Source organism: Panicum hallii, chromosome 1, assembly GCF_002211085.1.
Source record: "Panicum hallii strain FIL2 chromosome 1, PHallii_v3.1, whole genome shotgun sequence".
Lineage (NCBI taxonomy): Eukaryota > Viridiplantae > Streptophyta > Magnoliopsida > Poales > Poaceae > Panicum > Panicum hallii.
Window position 1 is genome coordinate 54,275,815 of NC_038042.1, and position 18,495 is coordinate 54,294,309.

Below are 18,495 nucleotides of genomic sequence, written 5' to 3' on the forward strand. Positions count from 1 at the left end.
AGCACTTCCTACTCCTGGGCTCCTGGCTTCCTGGGTCGAAAACTGTTCTTGTCATTTCAACAGTTTTCTTCTTAACTTGAGAAACACAAAAGGACCATGCAAACTCTAGAAGCATACTGTATAATTGCTTTTTTCTTGTTCGTACACGAAATGAAAAGGCTACCAGCTGGCAGCAAGCTACTCTGCAAATAAACAGACGAAGAGGAACTAGATTACTGGCTAGTGTCCTGCCTGTCCATTGGTCGCGGCCGGCTCCACCCACCGTCCGGCGGCGACCTGCAGCGGCATCTGAATGGGGTGAAGCTCCGCGCAACAGTTCATCCACTTCTCCATCGTCTGCAACAGAACAAGGATGACGAATCGCCATGGTCCGCGAAGGAGAAGGCGGGCCTGCTTGCCACGGCCAAGCTGGCGAGCTTGAGCTTCGATGGCGCGGCTACTCGCTCGTCTCGATTCGTCCGATCGGGGCCGCCTCCTCCAACTCCATGACACCTTGCTGCGGGACTCAAGCGGGACGCGGAGCTAGTTGTAGGGCATGGTCTGACCGTGATGGGTCTCGCGCTTTGCGGCCGGGACGGACCGTGGAATGGGCGGCGATTGCCGGCGGCGAACAGCGCGGGAGCAGAAAACCCATCCAAACTAGGGGGGTGTTTGTAAATACTAGGGGTTTATATGTAAATATTCGGATCGCGATTACGAATCGCGATCCAAATTAGGGGGTATTTGTAAAATATAGGGATTTAAATGTAAATAGTTGGACCAAATTAAGGGTTTGTTTGTAAAATTTTGGGGGCTTCATTGTGAATATTTGAGTGCGTCGACAGAGGTCGGCGGCGGCCAGCCCGTCGCCATGCCTCCTGCTCGAGCGCGGTCCTCGCTCAAATTCACGGTCCTCCCTCATCTGCTGCGTATTCCCTAACACGCCGCCTCTGGATACGTCCCTAGCTGGTAGCTGCACTGATCGATTGATCGTCCTCTGTTTCCCGATTCCGACGGCACAAGCGCTCGGCTGCGTTCGTCGCCGTCTCGCTGCCGTCGAAGAGCACGGCGTCTGGCTGTAGCACGACGGCGGGGCGCCGGGCTTGCACCGAACCCCGCGACAAGTCGTTGCCGGCCTCCACGTCCAACGTGCCTGCACCGCCCGGCGTGCCGAGGCTCGCCGTCCTCGCGCAGTTGAGCCGAGCTTCCCGGTGTCGTACCCACCCCAGACCCCACCAGTTCGCCGGCACCGTCGCCGCCGCCTTGGATCCTCGTAGCCACGGTGCGCGCGCCCCTCCCGCCACACTTTCCTCATCACATGAGTACGTAGTCCACCCGCCGCTGGTCCGATTCGCTTGCAGCGTGCCAGCCCGACGGGGTCGCCGGCGAGGGGAGCACGGCCGCTGCCTGCGATTGCGGCCGCGGCGCAACTGACAAGCCAAACAAATTCGAGCACGACCGATAGATGCGCTTGAAATCGAAACTCCGACGACGCGCGCACGTCAAGAAGAACTGAAACAACGGATCGCTGGCCACGATTCGCGTACCCTCCGGAGCAGTTTTGCACGTTGAACACCGTCAAGCTGCAGGCACAGTCGTGTTTCCCCCAATGGCGGTTGCCGGCTGCCGGTCGAACTGGAATTGACCCGTTCAACCCGTAATTCCTTTTGACGGAAAAAACCGTAATTCTCATGCAGATCGTCGTTGGAGGTTGCACGGTCAAATTCAAACAGAGTTGACGACAGTGGTGGATTAACCACCGTTTATTGACGAAAATAAATTACACCAAGTCTAATTTTCTCACCTAAGCAACTGGCCCATGGCCCTTACGATCCCTGACACACCTGCTAGATCTCCAAAAACTAACATTAATCCCTAAACCGATTGCACACTATCGAGTATCGATCGAGAAACCAGACACATGAGCTCAAACCACCACGAACAGAGTGACGACACCCACGACCGCGAGCCCTACTACGTCGGACGACACAACGCTAAGCGCACGCCTCGACGACGCGCCGCTGGCCTCTGGCAGCGGGCTCGGGGCGGGAGTGGGAGTGGAGGCGGATCCGGATCCCGCTACCGACGGCACGGCGGGCAACGAGGCGGCGGGACGGGGCGCGCCTCCGGCCCTGACGGTGGGCGGCATCCCCGGAGCCGCCGCCGGGACGCCGGCCGTCAGAGAGGAGGGCATCCTGACGCGCGCGATCATCCGCTGCCCCTTCTCGCAGTGGCCCGGGACGCCGCTGACGAAGTAGAAGGGGCCGAGGCCGTCGAGCGTGAACTTGGTGTCGCCGCCCGTGAACCGGCTCACCGGCGTCTCCGTGCTGCACTGCTTGTAGTCGTCGTGGCTCACCAGCAGCACCGAGTCGTTGGCGTACTTGAAATCTGCATCACGCATCACACGCGATCGATCAGACATCCGCATTCCATCGGAAAAGTAGAGAGAATCATGAGAGAACGAACAATCAGGTGCGCTTACTCAGGATGTCGCCGACTTGGAAGCGGTTCCTCTTGGCCCAGTGGTTGTACGTCTCGGTGCCGTTGGCAGACGGCACTGCCCACCCGCGCTCGTCGCCGACCTTGTACATCGCCGGCGGCGGCGCCGACGACACCGACGCCGCGAGGAGGGCGCAGGAGACGGCGAACACGGCGACTCGGAGGCTGGCCATTGACGCGCGTGCAGCGGATGGAACGAACACTGCGAGATCGGGTCACCTCGAGGCCGAACTCGATCGGGATGGAGCGCTAGAGGAAGTGGAGCCGCTTTGGATTGATGCTTGGATCGGCGAGTGAGCGGTGACCAGTGCGGCGGCGGGGTGTTTATATAGACGGCTCTGGAAGGGAGCGGCGCGGGCTCCGGCTCCGGCGGAAGAGGAGGGCGGAGTGGGGAGCTGGCGAAATGCGCATGCACCGGCGTTCCGCACGTCCAGGCGTTCAGGTGCTTCGGATCTCCGGTATCTGCTGGCTCTATCTGCTACTGTTAAGTAACCGCCGGGCTAGAGGTTGACTAGTCAATCAGTCAAAGGCATCTGAAGCAAACAGCACGCACATAGCACACAGATGGGCCTGAGTATCTTTTGGGCCTCTTCGACACGGCAGTATGGGTTGGGCTGGAAACATACCTTGGGCTATTAGATTGTCTGCCTGGCGGGTGAAGAAGACGGGGTCTATGTGATTCGTAATCTCCACCAGGACACGGGCTAACGTAGAAACCGCCAAAGGTTATTTCGGTCAAGTCGCCTGTCTCGGTTGAGAAACCAAAACCCTCTCGCAACCCAGCGGCTGCTCCGGCGGCGGCGTGTTGAGATGGCTGACGAAGCGGAGGTCGAGCAACCCGCTGTGCCGGCGGGGGAAGGGGCGCAGACTCCTGCGCTGTCGAAGAGCGCGAGGAAGAAGCTGCAGAAGCAGGAGCGCCAGGCGGAGCGGAAAGCGTCCCGGAAGGCGGCGGAGAAGGAGCGGCGGCGCGCTGACGTGGAGCGGCGGAGGCGCGAGTGGGAGGAGGCGCTTGCCGCCGCGCCGTCGGACGAGGCGCGCGCCGAGATGGTGGCGGCGCGGCGGGAGACGCGGCGCGAGCGGGTGGGCCGCCGGGCGGAGGAGCGCGGGGCCCGCGCCGAGCGGCTTCGGCGCGCGGCCGAGGGCGCGGGCCAGAAGGTGGTGCTGGACCTCGAGTTTGCAGACCTTATGCGGCCCAACGAGATCCATAGCCTCACGCAGCAGGTGAAAATTGCCCTTCTCTGGCTAGTATATTCTCTCAACTGAAACGAAGTCACTATTGTGTGGTTGGGACGACACTAGTTAGTCAGTAGTCTGTATGATTCTTGAAGGAGCGAATACCTGAGTAGTTTGTCTGATTTTGTCCCCCGAAAACCAGGAATGACCCATTTTGATATACGGACATTATGGAAGTATTTGTTAAACGTGTTTGAAGGAGCATTTAATTTTGGTAAAAAAATGATAGTTAAGAATAATTGAACTGATGCCCTTTTGCTAAAATCATATTTGTGGTGTCTGTGTGAAGGCTGTAAAATGACTACAGAGTGTGGACTTGTTAGAGAAAAAATTAACCTTGTAGCAGTTATAGTATATACTGAATTTCTGGCCACAACCCGTGATAGTTCTTAGAAGAGCGCTGACTGTGTGCAGGTTTCCTGCGTGCCCATTAGCAGATTCCAAATTTGTTTTATTTAAAAAGTCATAGAAAACCATGCTTGTAGTAAGTTAAGTAAACATGCAAAAATTCAATTTCAAATTCATCCTAGGTGTAAAATAAAAAAGACAAGTAGTCAATCCAGGATGTTCATCATGTAGTAGCAGTATCATTTGTAACCTGCTACTGACAGCATACTTGTGGATCATGCTGCTCTGGGGCCTGCCATGCAAAGAGTCTTGACTCTTGACTTCCCTCACCTTGCTTCCGAATGATGCTGTAATCTAATACATTTAATCTCTTAAACAGTCTTTCTTGCCCCTGCTCTCCTTTCACCTGCACTTGTGCTTAGTAGGAGGAAATCCTTTGTATTTGACCTCTGATCAACATGTTTAATGGAATTGAACAGGTGGGGCCTGTCCTCACTGATGTTTCCCCCAGAAAAAAAGTTCTTGATATTAGAGATGAATTCGGCATAGAATTTCTGCATGTCTTTAATAGTATTGTGTACATGTTCTTTTATGGAAATTTTGAAACCTTCCAACATGTTGGAATAACTCTATTCTCACAAAAGGGGGCAGCGAGTTCCCTAGGCTAGCAGTTTCCCTTAGTTTTTACAGCATGGGCAGCTGGGTTCTGTGCCCATGTTTATTTCAAACCTTTTACAGCATCGCTTGTGATAGTGGATCAAAGGGCACTAGTACCTATACCTGCATCGCCTTGCATAGCATTGTAAAATATCTCTGTCAAGCTCCAATGCTCCATATCTTCTGCAAGCATAAAATTTATAATACCCTGAGAAAATAGTTTACCTATTAATTGATGCATGTTGCAGATTATGTACTGCTATGCAGTGAATGGGAGATCTGCAAACCCAGCTCACCTGTGGTTGACAGGTTGCAGTGGAGAAATGGCGACCCATCTTCAGAGAATTCCTGGGTATGATAAGTGGACCATTGAAAAAGCAGCCAAGCCTTATCTTGAAGCATTTGAAGATCGTAAAGGAAACCTAGTGTATCTTACAGCGGATGCTGAGACTGTGCTTGATGATCTAGACATGTCGAAAATATACATCATTGGTGGCCTGGTGGATCGAAACAGATGGAAAGGCATAACACTGAAAAAGGCAGCTGAGCAGGGCATTCAATCTGCGAAGCTTCCTATTGTAAACTATCTAAAGATGTCAAGTTCCCAGGTGAGCATGATGTTTCTGCCTTTCATAAGAGAAAATGTTGGCTTGCCTTACTATAGTCTTTGTTGTGTGCATCATTGTTAAAATATCTGTAACCATTATAGTTAGGAAAAAAGTAACCCAGTTGTGCTCTTTTCTGATTTTCTGAAAATTCAGACTTCAATGTGCCGCACTGAACCAGTGAGAGTTTGTATAAGCTACAGCACAAGCTGCTAGAGTACTTTCATGTAACTGTCTAAATATGTGTTGTCTTAGTTTTTACTTCATCAATGCAATAATTGCTGCCATTAGGATATCTGATCTGAATCTGCAAAGCTGGTGAAGTCTGTAGATCTTCTTGTGTGTGAATCATGCAGGTTCTTACAGTTAACCAAGTGTTTGAGATAATGCTGAAGTTTGTGGAAACAAGGGACTGGAAGACGGCATTCTTCCATGTGATCCCACAGAGGAAGCGAGGAGAAGCTGAAGCTGGAGATGACGAGGCCAAAGTAAGCTTGGACAACAATGGCGATGCAGCCGAAGGAACTCCAAATGGAGATCTTTCCGAGGAAGACCTGAAAAAGTTTTTCGATGGAGAATTGGACGATGGTGGGGACAAAGAGCTGGAAGACGAAGAAACAGATATGTCCAACAAGAGGCAGTGTGTTAGACGCGAGGACGCGGGAGCTGGGGATCAGGATCACCCCGGCGCTGTAGCAGAGGCGACGCCAGCCGGGGTAGAGGCTACAGCTCAGGCTGAGCAGGCCAAGGAATCAAACGACGGTGGCGAGGACTGAAGAACAGTGAACCCCACGTTTGTCACTGTTTTGCAGGCAGCTTTATTTTTCGGAATTTTGGGCGTTCTTCTCTCCGATATCCATGTAATTTACATTAATTACCTCCCTTGTGTATTTGGACCTGGCCATTCTAGGTCGGTAGATTTAACGGGCCCAACGCGCCTCGCAACCTGGAGAACGGCCGGTAGCCTCTTGCTCTGGTCTTTTCGAGAGAAGGAATACGTGATGTCTTGCAGGTGTTGCAGTACTGGAAAGCGAAACACCCATGCTGTCTCAAAAAGATGCTAGAACGAAATGAACTCTGGGATTTGACAATGAACCGTACGCAGGAGTACGCTCGCACGTTGGAGCCAAGCGCTCTCTTTGTACTGCCCACAGTAACAATTAAATTTCGGGTGAAGCCGTGAAGGTAGTGTTCCGGCATGGCGCTGCGTCTGCATGCATGGCTACAGGGGACGCAGATATTTCGTCACGCGCGCAGACGCGGGCTGTACGGGCAGCCGGGCAGCAACAAAAATAGACCTGACCTCACGCGGTCGTGCGTACAGTAGAGAGAGAGGGGGGGGGGAGAGGAGCTAGTAGGGGCGAGAGAGAGAGAGAGAGAGAGAGCGCTCACAAAACAAGGCGAGCTGGGGTCTGCAGTTCCCGAAGCGGCAGCGAGCAGGGCATGCACTGGAGCAGGGGAAACGAAACGAAGACCTGCCGAGACATGCATGCAGGAGCTGAGCAGCCAGAGTACAGGCATTGATTAATTAACCCGGCAGAATTGGGCGGAAGCTGCGCACTCGCCGGCACTTGTCGCGCGCGCCTCGCACCAGCCACGCCAGTCACTCAATGGAGCGCCAGCCAGCCACCGCGAGCAGGCCGCCGCCGGCAACGGGCGGGGGCGTGGTCATCGGCCCACGAATACGTGCGTACGCGGCTACGCGCGCATAGTCACCGATCGAGCAATCGACTACGCGTGCCCACGAGTAGTCTGGTAGATCGAGTAGCTAGCTTGGTTCCTAGCACGGCGTACGGACGGGCCTTGTATTTCTGCTTCCAGGATTGGATTGGATTGGATCAGAGAGGCTGCATATACTAACGGCAATGATAGTTCGTGCGAGACAAAAAAAATGCATTTTTTGCATATGCCTGTACATGCATCAGCCATCGCCCAAACAACGAAAGCATGTGCTCAAACGACACCATTGTGCGTACTGTTACACATTGTAAATGGCAATTGCGTGAATAGGAAGATACACGAACAGTTAAGCGGCTGAAAGCATGCAGGAAATAATCTCATCGACCGTCACCCCATCATATAGCACACTAGCTGGCTAGCAAACACTGATGAGTAGTAGGAAGAACTAGAGATCGATGTGCCGAACACGTACGGAAATAGGTTACTTCTAGCTGGCGACAGAAATTAAGCATGGCTACTAGCTACGAATCGCACGCATGCGTACGTGCAGATGGACGATGAAGGCCTAGTTAACACGCTCCCTGAACGATCGATCGAACTGCTAATGATCGGTGTAGCTACTACTTGTACGACGCAAAGGGGTGCCGGTGCTCGAAGCTGCCGCCCTGCGGCGTGCGCGACGCGCTCCCGCCGCTGCTGCCGCTCCCGTCGCCGCTCCCGCCGTTGCCGGGCGCGCCGTACGCGGCCGCGGATCCGTAGTACGCGGCCATGGCGTGCTCGCCGCCGTACGCGGCCTCGTACGGGTACGGCAGGTACTGGTGGCCGCCGCCATGGTGCGGCATGCTGACGAAGCCGTGGCCGTGGTGCGGGGGCACGGCGGCGCCCCCGTACATGGAGGCGTGCAGCTGCATGTCGTGGTGGTGCGGCGCCATGGCGCCGGGCGCGCGGGACTTGAGCATGCTGGGGTGGTGGTGGTGGTGGTGGTCGCCGCTGCCGCCGCGCGCGGCGCCCGGGGCGCCGAGGCCGACGACGCCCCGCGCCTCGCCCTCGAACTCGCGGTAGCGGTGGAGGTAGACGCTGAGCGGCTCGACGTAGTCGTCGAAGCCTAGGCGGCTCATGGCCCAGAGCACGTCCTCGGCGGTGATGGTCTTGCGCTGCTCCCGCTGGCACCGCTCATTGGCCTCCCCCGTGATGAAGCTGATGTACTCGGACACGCACTCCTGGATCGTCTCCTTGGCGTCGTCCGAGATCTTGGCGTGCGGCGGCAGCACGCGCCGCATGATGCGGATCACGTTCGCGATCGGCATCAGCCGGTCCTGCTCGCGGATCGGCTGCTGCTGCGCGCCGCCGCCCGCCGCCGAGCCGTTCGCCGCGCCGGCCGCAGGGAGGAAGCCGCTGGCGGAGTCCATTGGCTCGCTACCTCAAGCTAGCTAGGGTTGCTCGCTCGTGAATGGCGTAGTGGCCGGGAGCTAGCTAGGGAGTGGGGGGCTGCTACCTGCTCGCTTGCCTTCTTGGCGGTGTGTCGTTCTTGTGATGTGTGAGGATACGTTAAATAGGAGGCTACGAGGTGTTGACCAGGTAGTAGTAGCTAGCAAGCACACACAGGCTAGAGCTAGCCAGCTACTCTAGGCGGAGTAGCAGCTTGTGGACGATGGCAGGCATGCACCGTACAGGCAGGGGCAGGCGCCTGTTCATGACAAGTGGCGGAGGATTCTGTGAGCGATGGCACTGCTCCGTCGTCGCCTGCGGGCGTGCGGGCGTGCGTGGGCGATACGAGTTGTCACGCGCGGGAGATGGAACGTGAAAATGGATGAATCGGGTAGTACTGTTGTTTCATCTTCGTACGCCATGGTCACAGTCTCGAAGATACGCACGCTTGGTTCAATCTACTCTTTGAGAGGTCGCATGTGCCTAATTTTTCGTTCTCATTCTAACGTACGGATGATGGTGCTGTTTTGCATTTTTCATTCTAACTAACGGCTATATATGATGGCCTCAGTTGTATTTCAAGATTGCGTCATTTTGAATTTTTTTAAAAAAGATCAAACTTTTGAAAACGAGACGTGTCTGATGTGGATGGGTTAAGCATGCATGCATGCATGGATGGAATGGGCCGTTGCTGAAGATTGAAAAGGCCAGCGGCCAACCAAGCGTTTTTGCTGCTTCCCAACACATACTTCCAATACCTTTCAATGCTTCTTCTGACTCCCTGCTCCACTGTTTCTACCTCAGTAACGCAAGTAAAAACTATGTACACCGCCGCAATAATCTGGCCATCTGATGATACATGAATTGAACCTAGGACACGACTACACGAGCCTGCGTGATTACGTGGCAAATTTGCTTAGCAGATGCATGCGTGTGCACTGTCCTCACTGGTCACTGCTTTCGTTAGATAAGGATAAGGACAGCAACGGTACACAGGAGAGGAGTTCTCAACACCACGGCGCCCTTAGCAAAAAGGAAAATTACAAGCCCGTCCTGCAGTGTCGTCGTCCTCGCGCACCCGGCAAGGCGGCAACTAACGCCTCGCCGTGGAGCTCGTCTCCCCCCGGAGTCCCCGGGCAACAGCAAACAGAATGGGACGGCCTCCATGACCATACGTCCACACCCGAGCTCGTATAAGCACAAATCACCACAGCGTAAATCCATGGCCCATGGGTCCGCGCGCGGAAATGAACCAGTTGATTTGTGTGTGTGTGGGTAACACATGTAGTGAGAAAGAGGGGTGCCCAAAGCGGTGCGTGAAACACAGGCGGAGGCTGAACGGCGGCGCCACCGCCTGCTAGTGCGACCGCCGCTTCGGCCCTGCTCCGGCCTCCGGTGCCGCCCCCTCTTCCCGGCCTTCCGCTCTGCCGCCGCCGCCTCCTCCTCCCTAATCCATCTCCTGCCGGCGCATCATCTTGTCGAGCACCCTCTTATCCTCCACACGGGCAATCAGACATGATCCAGTAGCACCGCGCCGGGGACCGTGTCTGGCCCTGCTCCTTGAAGGCCTGAGGCCATCCATGGCGCGCTCCATATCGTCGGTCGAGATGACACGCCGGTTTCCATGGGCGCCCTCGTCTGCGGCCGGCCGCGGAGGCGAGCCTGCCCGTGGCCTCGATGATGCACCAGCTGATTGAATGATTGTGTGTCTTGCACACACACTTGAGGAGAGATCTGTATCATTGCACCGTGGCGTTTCGAACTCGAGCAGTGACGACACGAGGTCCGGCAAGGTCCCACCGTGTGGTCCGACCTTCGTCAATCTCCATGGCGTCGATGTCATGCCGGCAAATAATGGGAAATCATAAATCAACACGGGTGTACAACACGTATGTGTTATATATGTTGAATTAATCGGATCTAGACCTATTAAGTTAACTAATTGGATAATTTCAAGGTTCCATAGAGAATGGTGATAGTTACATTAGTAGTTAAACCATCTTGAAAGTTTAGAGCGTCTCTAACCAACTCCAACCAACTTATAAGGAACAGCCAGTCTACACGTGTTAAGAAGTGTTAAGAAGACGAAGAAGGGATCGAAAGGTGCTATATGCGTGCACTCACCTCACCATGCCATGGCGGGTTAGGCCAGCTATGTTTTGCACTTTTCAATCTCTACATGATGACTAGTTAATTGGTGAATAGTAACTTAACTGGCATTTTGATGGCTGCTATTGCAGCAATTAACCTGGACATCCAAAAGAGTGCCAGTGGCTACATATATGGCATTCCTCTCCTCTTCTACGGGCACAAACAACACACACTTGCCACTGCCATTGCTGCTCCTCTACATCTCCGTTACATTAGTCTGGGCGCACAGACTCGCTGAAAGTGCAAGCCTTCAGAACTCCGTCCTCTTCAAGACTCTGCATTGAGTAGAGGATGATCAAGTTTTTAGAAGCACATCTGCGCGGCTGCCTGCTACACCTACTCTCCAATGATCTGTTGTGAACAACTACTTCCCGGCGGCACATCTGTATTAATTATGAACATCTGCACTGCATCGGCTTTTAACCGACTACATCAAACTGACTCGATTAGAATATCGACTTATCTGAGTAAGAGCGCATCCGGTGCCTTCAACACTGGCCCTACTTCTAGATACTTGCTAAATTTTATGTCAAAATCTGTTGTCAATGTTGTAAATATAATGAACAATGCTTCTGTTTCCATTATCATATTTGTCATGATTTATCCTATGTTTCGGATTAAAATGAACTGCAAATTACCTCTTATTCCACCATGTTAACACACTTATCTGCTCTATCTCAAGTCTTAAGACTCTAATTAGTCAAAGGAGGGCATATCTTACATTCTAACAGTTAGGTTAGTACTGGCCATTGAGCCATCATGTCCCCTGCGAGTCGTCTTCGAATCGATGTCAGAGCAAGCGCTACATACTGCCTACAACCCAACCTCCTCTTGTTCTTATATCCTGATCAGACTAACGTGTAACAACTTCTCACTACCTTTCCTGTAGTATTGGCAGCTGCTACAGCCTGATCACCTGAGCTGTTGTGGGCGATGCACTTGCGTCCATGTGGAGGAGGCGATGCTACACACATGCACATGTACACACACGCATGAGGAGGCGGTTTTCACAGGGAGCCGCCATGAACTGTATGGCCAGCAGTGGCGCAGGCGCGTAAGAGGGGAGGATGGGACTTGATAGAGATCAGCCGAAGCATTAGATGCAGGCACAAGTAAAAATAGTGAATTGGCTCATGGCTATGATTAGGGCCTCACTAGTTAGAACGTGTGCTAGGAGCATGAGTTGTGTATGATCTTCAACAGGAAGCAACAAAATTCCCCCACGTTAGCTCTGGCCTTTTCACATTTCTTTTTGAGACTTTCTCCACCACAGCATTTCATTTTGGGGAAAAAATCAAAACCATTTTCAGATAATATTTTCTCTGAATTTTTCAAGATAACTTATTTTTTTTCCTGAAATTGCTTTAATAGAGCCTTTGTAGGATAATATCTCAAAGGAATTTTGCTAGAAGATTTTTTTAGGAGATTTATAGAAAGTATTTTCAGGAAAATTTTAAATAAATTTTCCGTGGCAGTCCATGGCGAAGTTGGCATACCCGGAGATAGGTTCCAGACGTCCAGTGTAAATATGTTGAGATGAAGGTGGGTGATTCGTAAGATTTTATTTCTCGCTAGATAATTAGATTTTCATTTCCTTGACTTTTAACCAAATAACCAGGAAAGGGAATTCCTTAACCACACCTACAAAGTTAATAAAAACAGCATGCTTTATAGCTTTTCTTTTTCTCCTTGGAAAAAGAGACTCAATAGCTTGTAACTTCAGTGTCATGAAAGAGTCACGGCATATTAGTGACAACATAAGAAGACACACAGTTAGGCTGCTCTATTATTAGTGATTTGCAATATAGTTGAAAAAAGAGAGGAAACACTACTACACAAGTAGTGTTGGTATGGTATGGCAAAGAGCGGACAGCCATACATTGGTACATGCAACAGATCCAATTCTCACATGTATCCAGTGTAACTATAGCAGCGCCCCGCCGGCGTCGGCGTGTACGCCGAGGAGCTCCCCTCGCCATCGTGTTCTCCATGCGCGGGAGGAAGCACCATCGAGCTCAGGTGCTGCATCTCCTCATCGGAAAAGCATGGCACGCCGGGGGCCGTGACGGGCGCCGCCGCCGCCGTAGCAGCCACGGGAGGAGCGCGCGTCACGAACCCGCCGTAGCCGGCAGCGATGTTGTGGTGCTCGCGGTAGCGGCGGATGTAGGTGCTCATGGGCTCGACGTAGTCGTCGAGCCCGAGCGTCTGGAACGCGCGGGTGAAGTCCTCGGGCGAGATGATGCGGCGGTGCTGCGCCCTGGCCTGCTCGGACGCCTCGCCGGCGACGAAGCCGACGAACTCGACGGCGCAGTCGTGGGTGAGGTGCTTGGCGCGCGTGGAGACCTTGACGCCCTTGGGGATCACCTGCCGCATGAGGCGCACGAGGTTGGCCATCGGCAGCCCGGCGGCCGCACTGGCACTGCCTCCCTCCCCGTCCGGCGAGGCGCAGTCAGCCGGCGCGACCTTCGTCTTCTCGGCGTCACGGACGCCCTTCTTCGCACCTGGACCCCAAAAAAATTGTTTGACGTACACAACACAAGAAAAAAATTTGTTTCAGCTAGCGCTGTTTCATGCAGCCATCAAGAACAGAACTAGTAGCACTTGCATACCGCCGCGCTTTGCCTTGCGGCCCATCCTCTCGATCTTGTGGAACTTTGTGGGGAGTGCCATGGCCATGGGATCCTCCCGATTTATAGTGGCCGTGCCGGGTTCAGTTTCTGCTACGGGATATGGTCTGCTGCTGCTTGGTCACGCGCAGGCGCCGACGCCGAGAACGAAGCCACACGTCGGACGGTGGCGCCGTGTCGCGGGGCTGCGCGGGCCAGGTTGCAGGCTTGCAGCGTCGGCGAGTCTTCCTGATGCATGGATGCGCTTCGTTCCCAAGACCCGGCCCGGCTCTGGCCCTGGCCGCGAGGCCTGCGTCCGAGCGGAGAGCACCGCTCGCTCATGAATTAATGCCTACGCATCTCGCCCGCCGCCCGCCGCTGTACGGCTGCAGCCCGCGCGAAGAGCGCAGCGTCCGAAGCGCAGGCGCGACGAGGCGGCGGACGTCGGGCGCGCTCAGCTTGCTCGCGTGCGTCCGTTTGGCGCAGGCCACGGAGAGCTGCCGTACCGTAGAATACTAGCCGAAACATCTGGTCGCGTTCAGATCTGAGCCAGCTCGCTTTTTTCCTAACTGTGCTACTAGTCTCTAGACTTTAATCTGGAAAAAAAATAGTGGCCTAAACAAGTAGCATGCCCGTACTATTAACAGTGGGGAATCTCATAGCACGCATGCAGATATCCAAGCAATTAGTTATAAATAAATAACTTGCATGCTATTTCCTTGAATTTTTAATAAAAAGTAATATTAGATACTACAGTTAAATGCCCCTGAGTATTAAAATTCTCTTGAGTAGGATATCTTCCAAGTATTCTAAACATCTGAAGAAAATCTTTAAAGTGTTAAATCATGCCGAAAGATATCATATCTTGCAAGCAATAAGTGTTCTCAGCAAAGTGGTGTTTTTAGTGGTATTTAAGTGAGTGATATTATCTTAGGGAAAATTGAAGAGAGCGCTAGTGCCATCACTTGAAACAAAAACCAACATCATTTGAAATACTTAATGGGCTTATCCACCTTCGTATGATAATAATATTTTGGGCCCAGCCAAAGTTCAATGGGCCAACAAAAACACCAGCTATCACATAACTGAAATGGCCACCATCTTCGGATCAGACGAGCATCAAACGATCGCAGCAGGGTTTATTCTACACCTGACACCTCAGCTACTTTCTTTCCAAAGCTAACTACAGTGATTCTGTAGAGAAGCATCCACATTAGACAACATCATCCGTGGAACAAATCTCATACATGTAGAGTTCTATTTTCTCAAGAAAATCCGATTGATAACAGCATCCAACGGCAGCGCATAGGCAGGATCCATAGGCTTCACCCCAGGGAACTCCATCAATGAAAGCCCTGCTTGCAAGAGAGGTTAACTGGTTATGCACAGAGTTCATAATTATAATTCATTCATGTGCGATGTACAAGATCCTTACACACGTTAAAAATACCAGTCCGGAAAGAAAATAAGCTCCTGCAACTCCAAAGTATGTGTGATAGATATCTACTGCATTATCTGGTCTATCTGAAACTGAAATGCCATCATTCTCTTTGTCCTGCCGCTCAACATAAATGAGAAGCGTTGGAACTGATACTTATGAGTCAAGGGCTGCATGGTTATCCAAATGCCACTTGTGGGAATAATAAATAGGCACCTGACAGTTTAGGATGAATCTTGTGAGCTTTTCTTTGTCAATCCAATGCACTCTATCAATCATTATCAAGCTTGATAATACCCACCATGAGTAGCAAACCTTAACAATTTTTAACAGTTTAATTAAATACATAGTGGCAAAGTTTAGTGAGGAATGCAAAAACGTAAACTACTTATGATAAACAAAGGAAACCTCACATCAGCCAGTTTCTCAGGCCGCCCATTAAGTCCTCCGTCTTTACACTGGCGCTCACAAAGCCACCATCCGAGGAGATCTCTATCAATGTGATGCAGAGACCCAGCAATTGCAAGAGTGCCGACACAACAAAATACTGCATGCAAATGCATGGGTTCAGGTTCTTGAACCACTGTAAAAGCGATAGCTTGCAGAAAATATGAGTTTGGAAATAATCACATCCAGCAAAGCTAATTTCAGGCAATGACAACAAATATTAGGGTGATACTACAACAGGTCAATCAAAATGCCACCAATAACCAGAGGAAGTTGTGATGCTGCAATAGTAGAAGACTATATGCATAGAATTTTAATAATATTCATTTGAAGATAGTATACTGCATTCCATAGCTTCCTCTGGAAACACATATTGTGCCCATTTATGATAAATTACAAGAGTACTAAAAGATACCACAGATCAGTGTTTCCAGTGAAGTCAAAGTAAGACATACTTTGCCCAGCATGAGACTCCCCTCCTGGCATAGCTCCAAATCCACAATCCAAGTTCTTACAACTAACAACAAAATCTACAGCCTTTTGCATATCAATTTTATGCAGATGGTGCAGTAATGATAAGGTAAATAGGGCAATATATGAGAACCTATGGGAACAGAAAAGGCATTAGGTTCGAAACAAGAAAGTGGGAGGTCAAAAGAATCATTTGAAGGGTTTTTACCTAGTGTCGATTTCACCCCAGATATCACCAGAAAATGATCCATCCTCATTTTGCAGCGCAGCAACATCTAACATGATGCAGATAAGGAAAAGGAACTGGATTTCAAGTTCAGCCAGTTTAACAAACTAGGATGCAAGATTCACATTGCTCATTAGGGCATTGGTAATCTCAAATTTATAAACATACTCCAACAGCGTGAATCCAATTCAAGATCTGGGAAAAGGATACAATCAGCAACCTTGTCGACGTCAAGGACATCGAGCCGATCGAAGAGGCAGAGGACCTGCACGGCGCTGAGCGTGTAGAGGACATGAGGATCGTGGCCGACGCTCCCTCCAAATCCACCTGTACCGACGCACACGTCCAAAGGATTGCACGCATACAAAACAGTTAACTATCTCTGCACAATCCAATCACCAAGGGCGAAAAATCGATAGGGGATTGGTGGAGGCGGAGTACCAGATTTGGGGTGGTAGCAGGACATGATCCAGTCGACGACCTCGGCGGCGTCTACTGGCGTTGAGCTCGTGGAGGAGGTCGAGCGTGGTGAGGCCCCAGTTGGCGTCGTTGAGCCGCATGTGCTCCATCAGCAGCGACTCGAACGAGTCCTTCCGCGCTGAGAAGAGCGGGCGTTGAAAGCGCGGGATAAGCCGAGGAGACGGAGGCTAGAGGGCGAGGAGGATGGGTGCATTACCTTCTCCACGGTGACGATATAGCGGACGTGCTGGTCCGCGGCGAGCTCCGCCATGGCCGCCTTGCTCGGCTCGTGTTGCTTCGTCTTCCCTGAACTCTGGAGTCTGAACTGAACCGCTCCACGGCTGCAAAAGTTCCTATCCATCCAGGGGGTTATATGATAATATTAGGATCCTTTTTGAAAATATTCGGATCGCGAATGTTAATCGCGATCCGAATTAGAGGGTTATTTGCAAACATCAAGGTTTATTTTGCAAATATTCGGATCGCGATTATTAACTGCGATCCAAATTAGGGGGTTATTTGGAAATATTAGGGTCTCTTTTGTAAATATTTGGATTGTGATTAGGGTGCATTCTGCAAATATTCCGTCCGCTCAGCTGGCACCCGCCGAGCTCGCCGGCGATCGCGGCAGCGGCAGCACAGGAATCGGCGGAGCGGAGGAGCGCGCGGATCAGCTCCCCCGGGCAGAGGATCCCCAGCGTCGATCTCCTACCCGGGATGCGGATCGGCGGCGGCGGCGTGAAGGCCGACGAGAGCACAGGCACAATGCCAGGCACCCTCGCTTGGGGGGTGAGGGGGTGGAAGACGGGGAGAGAGAAGAGAGGCAGAGGGCTGACCTGAACGTGCTGGCGTAATGCCCCGCGCGCCGCCGTGGAGAGATTCGTCGGTTCACGGAGCCCGCACTCGATCGTTCGCTCGAGTTGCTAGCTGGGGCCCGCCGCGTCGCGCGTTGGGAGAGCCAGAGCCCAGAGGCCGGTGTCGCCAGAAAAATGCCGCCCACAGGAGGCAGAACGGGCCTTGCGGACAGGCCGAGCCGGTCCATCCGTCCGCCGCGTCGCCCAGAAAAAAAAGGATCTGGGCCTCTGAGGGGATAGGAGGCCGCCGTCGTCGTCGCAGCAGCAGACAAATGAGTTTTTTTTTAGGGCAGCAGCTCTGAGTTGTTCGGCGGAGCTACACTTTCTCTGCAGAAGTGCAGACCGTGCGCTAGAGCACGCAAGGACTGGGTAGCATCGTCGGCACCATGGATGATGGATGCTCACTGTGTTAGTTCGAGCAAATATTGAGCGTGTCTATTAGCAACAGCAAGTGTGCTTTGGCCTTGCCCTGCTGCGATCGTTTGATGCTCATCTGAATGAATGAGATGCAGCAGGCAGGCAGGCAGGCATTTTGTAGGAAAACCAAACGCACCAGCCGACGATCCAGAAGATGGTCCCCGAGCCGAGTTGCATGGCCACCATCCAAAGCCGGCCGTACGTGGCCGAATCACCCACTGTTGGCATCAAAACTGCACCCCCATTGGAGATGCCGATGCCCGGTCAATCAGTACCAGCTCAATGAACCCGGATACAAGTAACCATGGTAACCTTAGATCGGATAGAAAGCGGTAGCAGCAGCAAGCTAAAGCTAAAGCCGCTGGCTGCAGCACGGGTCCCTTTAGTACGTACCCAACCTTCCAAAAAAAAAAACCCCACCCCGGTAACATGGCCAATTGGTCACCTGCACGAGCCCAGCTCAGCTTGCAGAAGCCCCTTTGCTGCTCCTCGGCTTTGTCTTTACCACTAGCACTTGAACAGAGCCGCACCGCTTCTTCCATCGACAAAGAGTACGTGCCCTGCCTACCGTGCTGTACTCTGCAGCTCTTTCATCAAGTTTTTACAGGATCCTAAACGTATTAGTCAAGCAAAACGCAATCGTTGGGGCCGGGGGCTCTCTGCGTCGCACTTGGAGTCTCGCAGATCTGCGTGCTCAACCTGGCTGCAAAAGGAGGAAAATCCCGGCCGCTCTTTGCCTTTTCAGTTTCAAGTTTCAACAACTTCCACGTCAGATTTTGGGTCCTGGCCAGCTTAGTATGAGAAAAAGCAAGCAAAATTGCACAGAAAAGAACAGTGGAGCCTCGGCGTGATTTTCTATCTTGCATGTCCATGTTGATCCTTTGAAATTGTTTTCGTCATATGCATAGCAAGGCTCTAGCAAATTCCAAACCACATATCTGCAAGAGATAACTTCTGCTGACCATTGATCACTTAACTGAAAAGCATAACAAGCAGG

General features: G+C 52.2%; 4 protein-coding genes and 1 pseudogene across 5 annotated transcripts; 1 reads left to right on the top strand and 4 right to left on the bottom strand.

Annotated features, from left to right (window-relative positions):
- Window positions 1–1,819: 1,819 nt before the first annotated feature.
- Window positions 1,820–3,223, bottom strand: LOC112902755 (early nodulin-like protein 1). Of its 2 annotated transcripts, none has more exons than XM_025971928.1 (3): window positions 3,105–3,223; window positions 2,462–3,011; window positions 1,820–2,367 (listed from the first exon to the last, which is right to left on the bottom strand). In XM_025971928.1, exons 2-3 carry the CDS (start codon window positions 2,649–2,651, stop codon window positions 1,907–1,909), a joined length of 651 nt encoding a protein of 216 aa, XP_025827713.1. In that variant the 5' UTR covers window positions 2,652–3,011; window positions 3,105–3,223; the 3' UTR covers window positions 1,820–1,906. The 2 variants fall into 2 exon arrangements, with proteins under 2 accessions (XP_025827713.1, XP_025827718.1); XM_025971933.1 differs by having other exon boundaries at window positions 2,462–2,940; window positions 3,105–3,124.
- On the top strand, window positions 3,186–6,357 carry LOC112902749 (tRNA (guanine(9)-N1)-methyltransferase). Its single transcript, XM_025971917.1, has 3 exons — window positions 3,186–3,699; window positions 4,965–5,324; window positions 5,678–6,357. The coding sequence occupies exons 1-3, from the start codon at window positions 3,289–3,291 to the stop codon at window positions 6,095–6,097; spliced, it is 1,191 nt and encodes a 396-aa protein (XP_025827702.1). The 5' UTR covers window positions 3,186–3,288; the 3' UTR covers window positions 6,098–6,357.
- A 1,264-nt stretch (window positions 6,358–7,621) lies between these two features.
- On the bottom strand, window positions 7,622–8,410 carry LOC112873296 (nuclear transcription factor Y subunit B-like). Its single transcript, XM_025936291.1, has one exon. It carries the CDS (start codon window positions 8,408–8,410, stop codon window positions 7,622–7,624), a length of 789 nt encoding a protein of 262 aa, XP_025792076.1.
- A 4,075-nt stretch (window positions 8,411–12,485) lies between these two features.
- Window positions 12,486–13,256, bottom strand: LOC112898701 (nuclear transcription factor Y subunit B-1-like). The gene is made up of 2 exons (XM_025966980.1): window positions 13,190–13,256; window positions 12,486–13,081 (listed from the first exon to the last, which is right to left on the bottom strand). Exons 1-2 carry the CDS (start codon window positions 13,254–13,256, stop codon window positions 12,486–12,488), a joined length of 663 nt encoding a protein of 220 aa, XP_025822765.1.
- Window positions 13,257–14,399: 1,143 nt separating this feature from the next.
- Window positions 14,400–16,498, bottom strand: LOC112900173 (annotated as a pseudogene).
- Window positions 16,499–18,495: the final 1,997 nt, after the last annotated feature.

Bases quoted from the DNA above. Each gene is read 5' to 3' on its own strand.
- LOC112873296 (XM_025936291.1), bottom strand. From the start codon at position 8,410: ATGGACTCCGCCAGCGGCTTCCTCCCTGCGGCCGGCGCGGCGAACGGC.
- LOC112902755 (XM_025971928.1), bottom strand. From the start codon at position 2,651: ATGGCCAGCCTCCGAGTCGCCGTGTTCGCCGTCTCCTGCGCCCTCCTC. The intron at 2,368-2,461 runs GTAAGCGCACCT...TGCGTGATGCAG, and splicing joins CCAAGTCGGCGACATCCTGA to ATTTCAAGTACGCCAACGAC.
- LOC112902749 (XM_025971917.1), top strand. From the start codon at position 3,289: ATGGCTGACGAAGCGGAGGTCGAGCAACCCGCTGTGCCGGCGGGGGAA. The intron at 3,700-4,964 runs GTGAAAATTGCC...TGCATGTTGCAG, and splicing joins TCCATAGCCTCACGCAGCAG to ATTATGTACTGCTATGCAGT. The intron at 5,325-5,677 runs GTGAGCATGATG...TGAATCATGCAG, and splicing joins TAAAGATGTCAAGTTCCCAG to GTTCTTACAGTTAACCAAGT.
- LOC112898701 (XM_025966980.1), bottom strand. From the start codon at position 13,256: ATGGCCATGGCACTCCCCACAAAGTTCCACAAGATCGAGAGGATGGGC. The intron at 13,082-13,189 runs GTATGCAAGTGC...TTTGGGGTCCAG, and splicing joins CCGCAAGGCAAAGCGCGGCG to GTGCGAAGAAGGGCGTCCGT.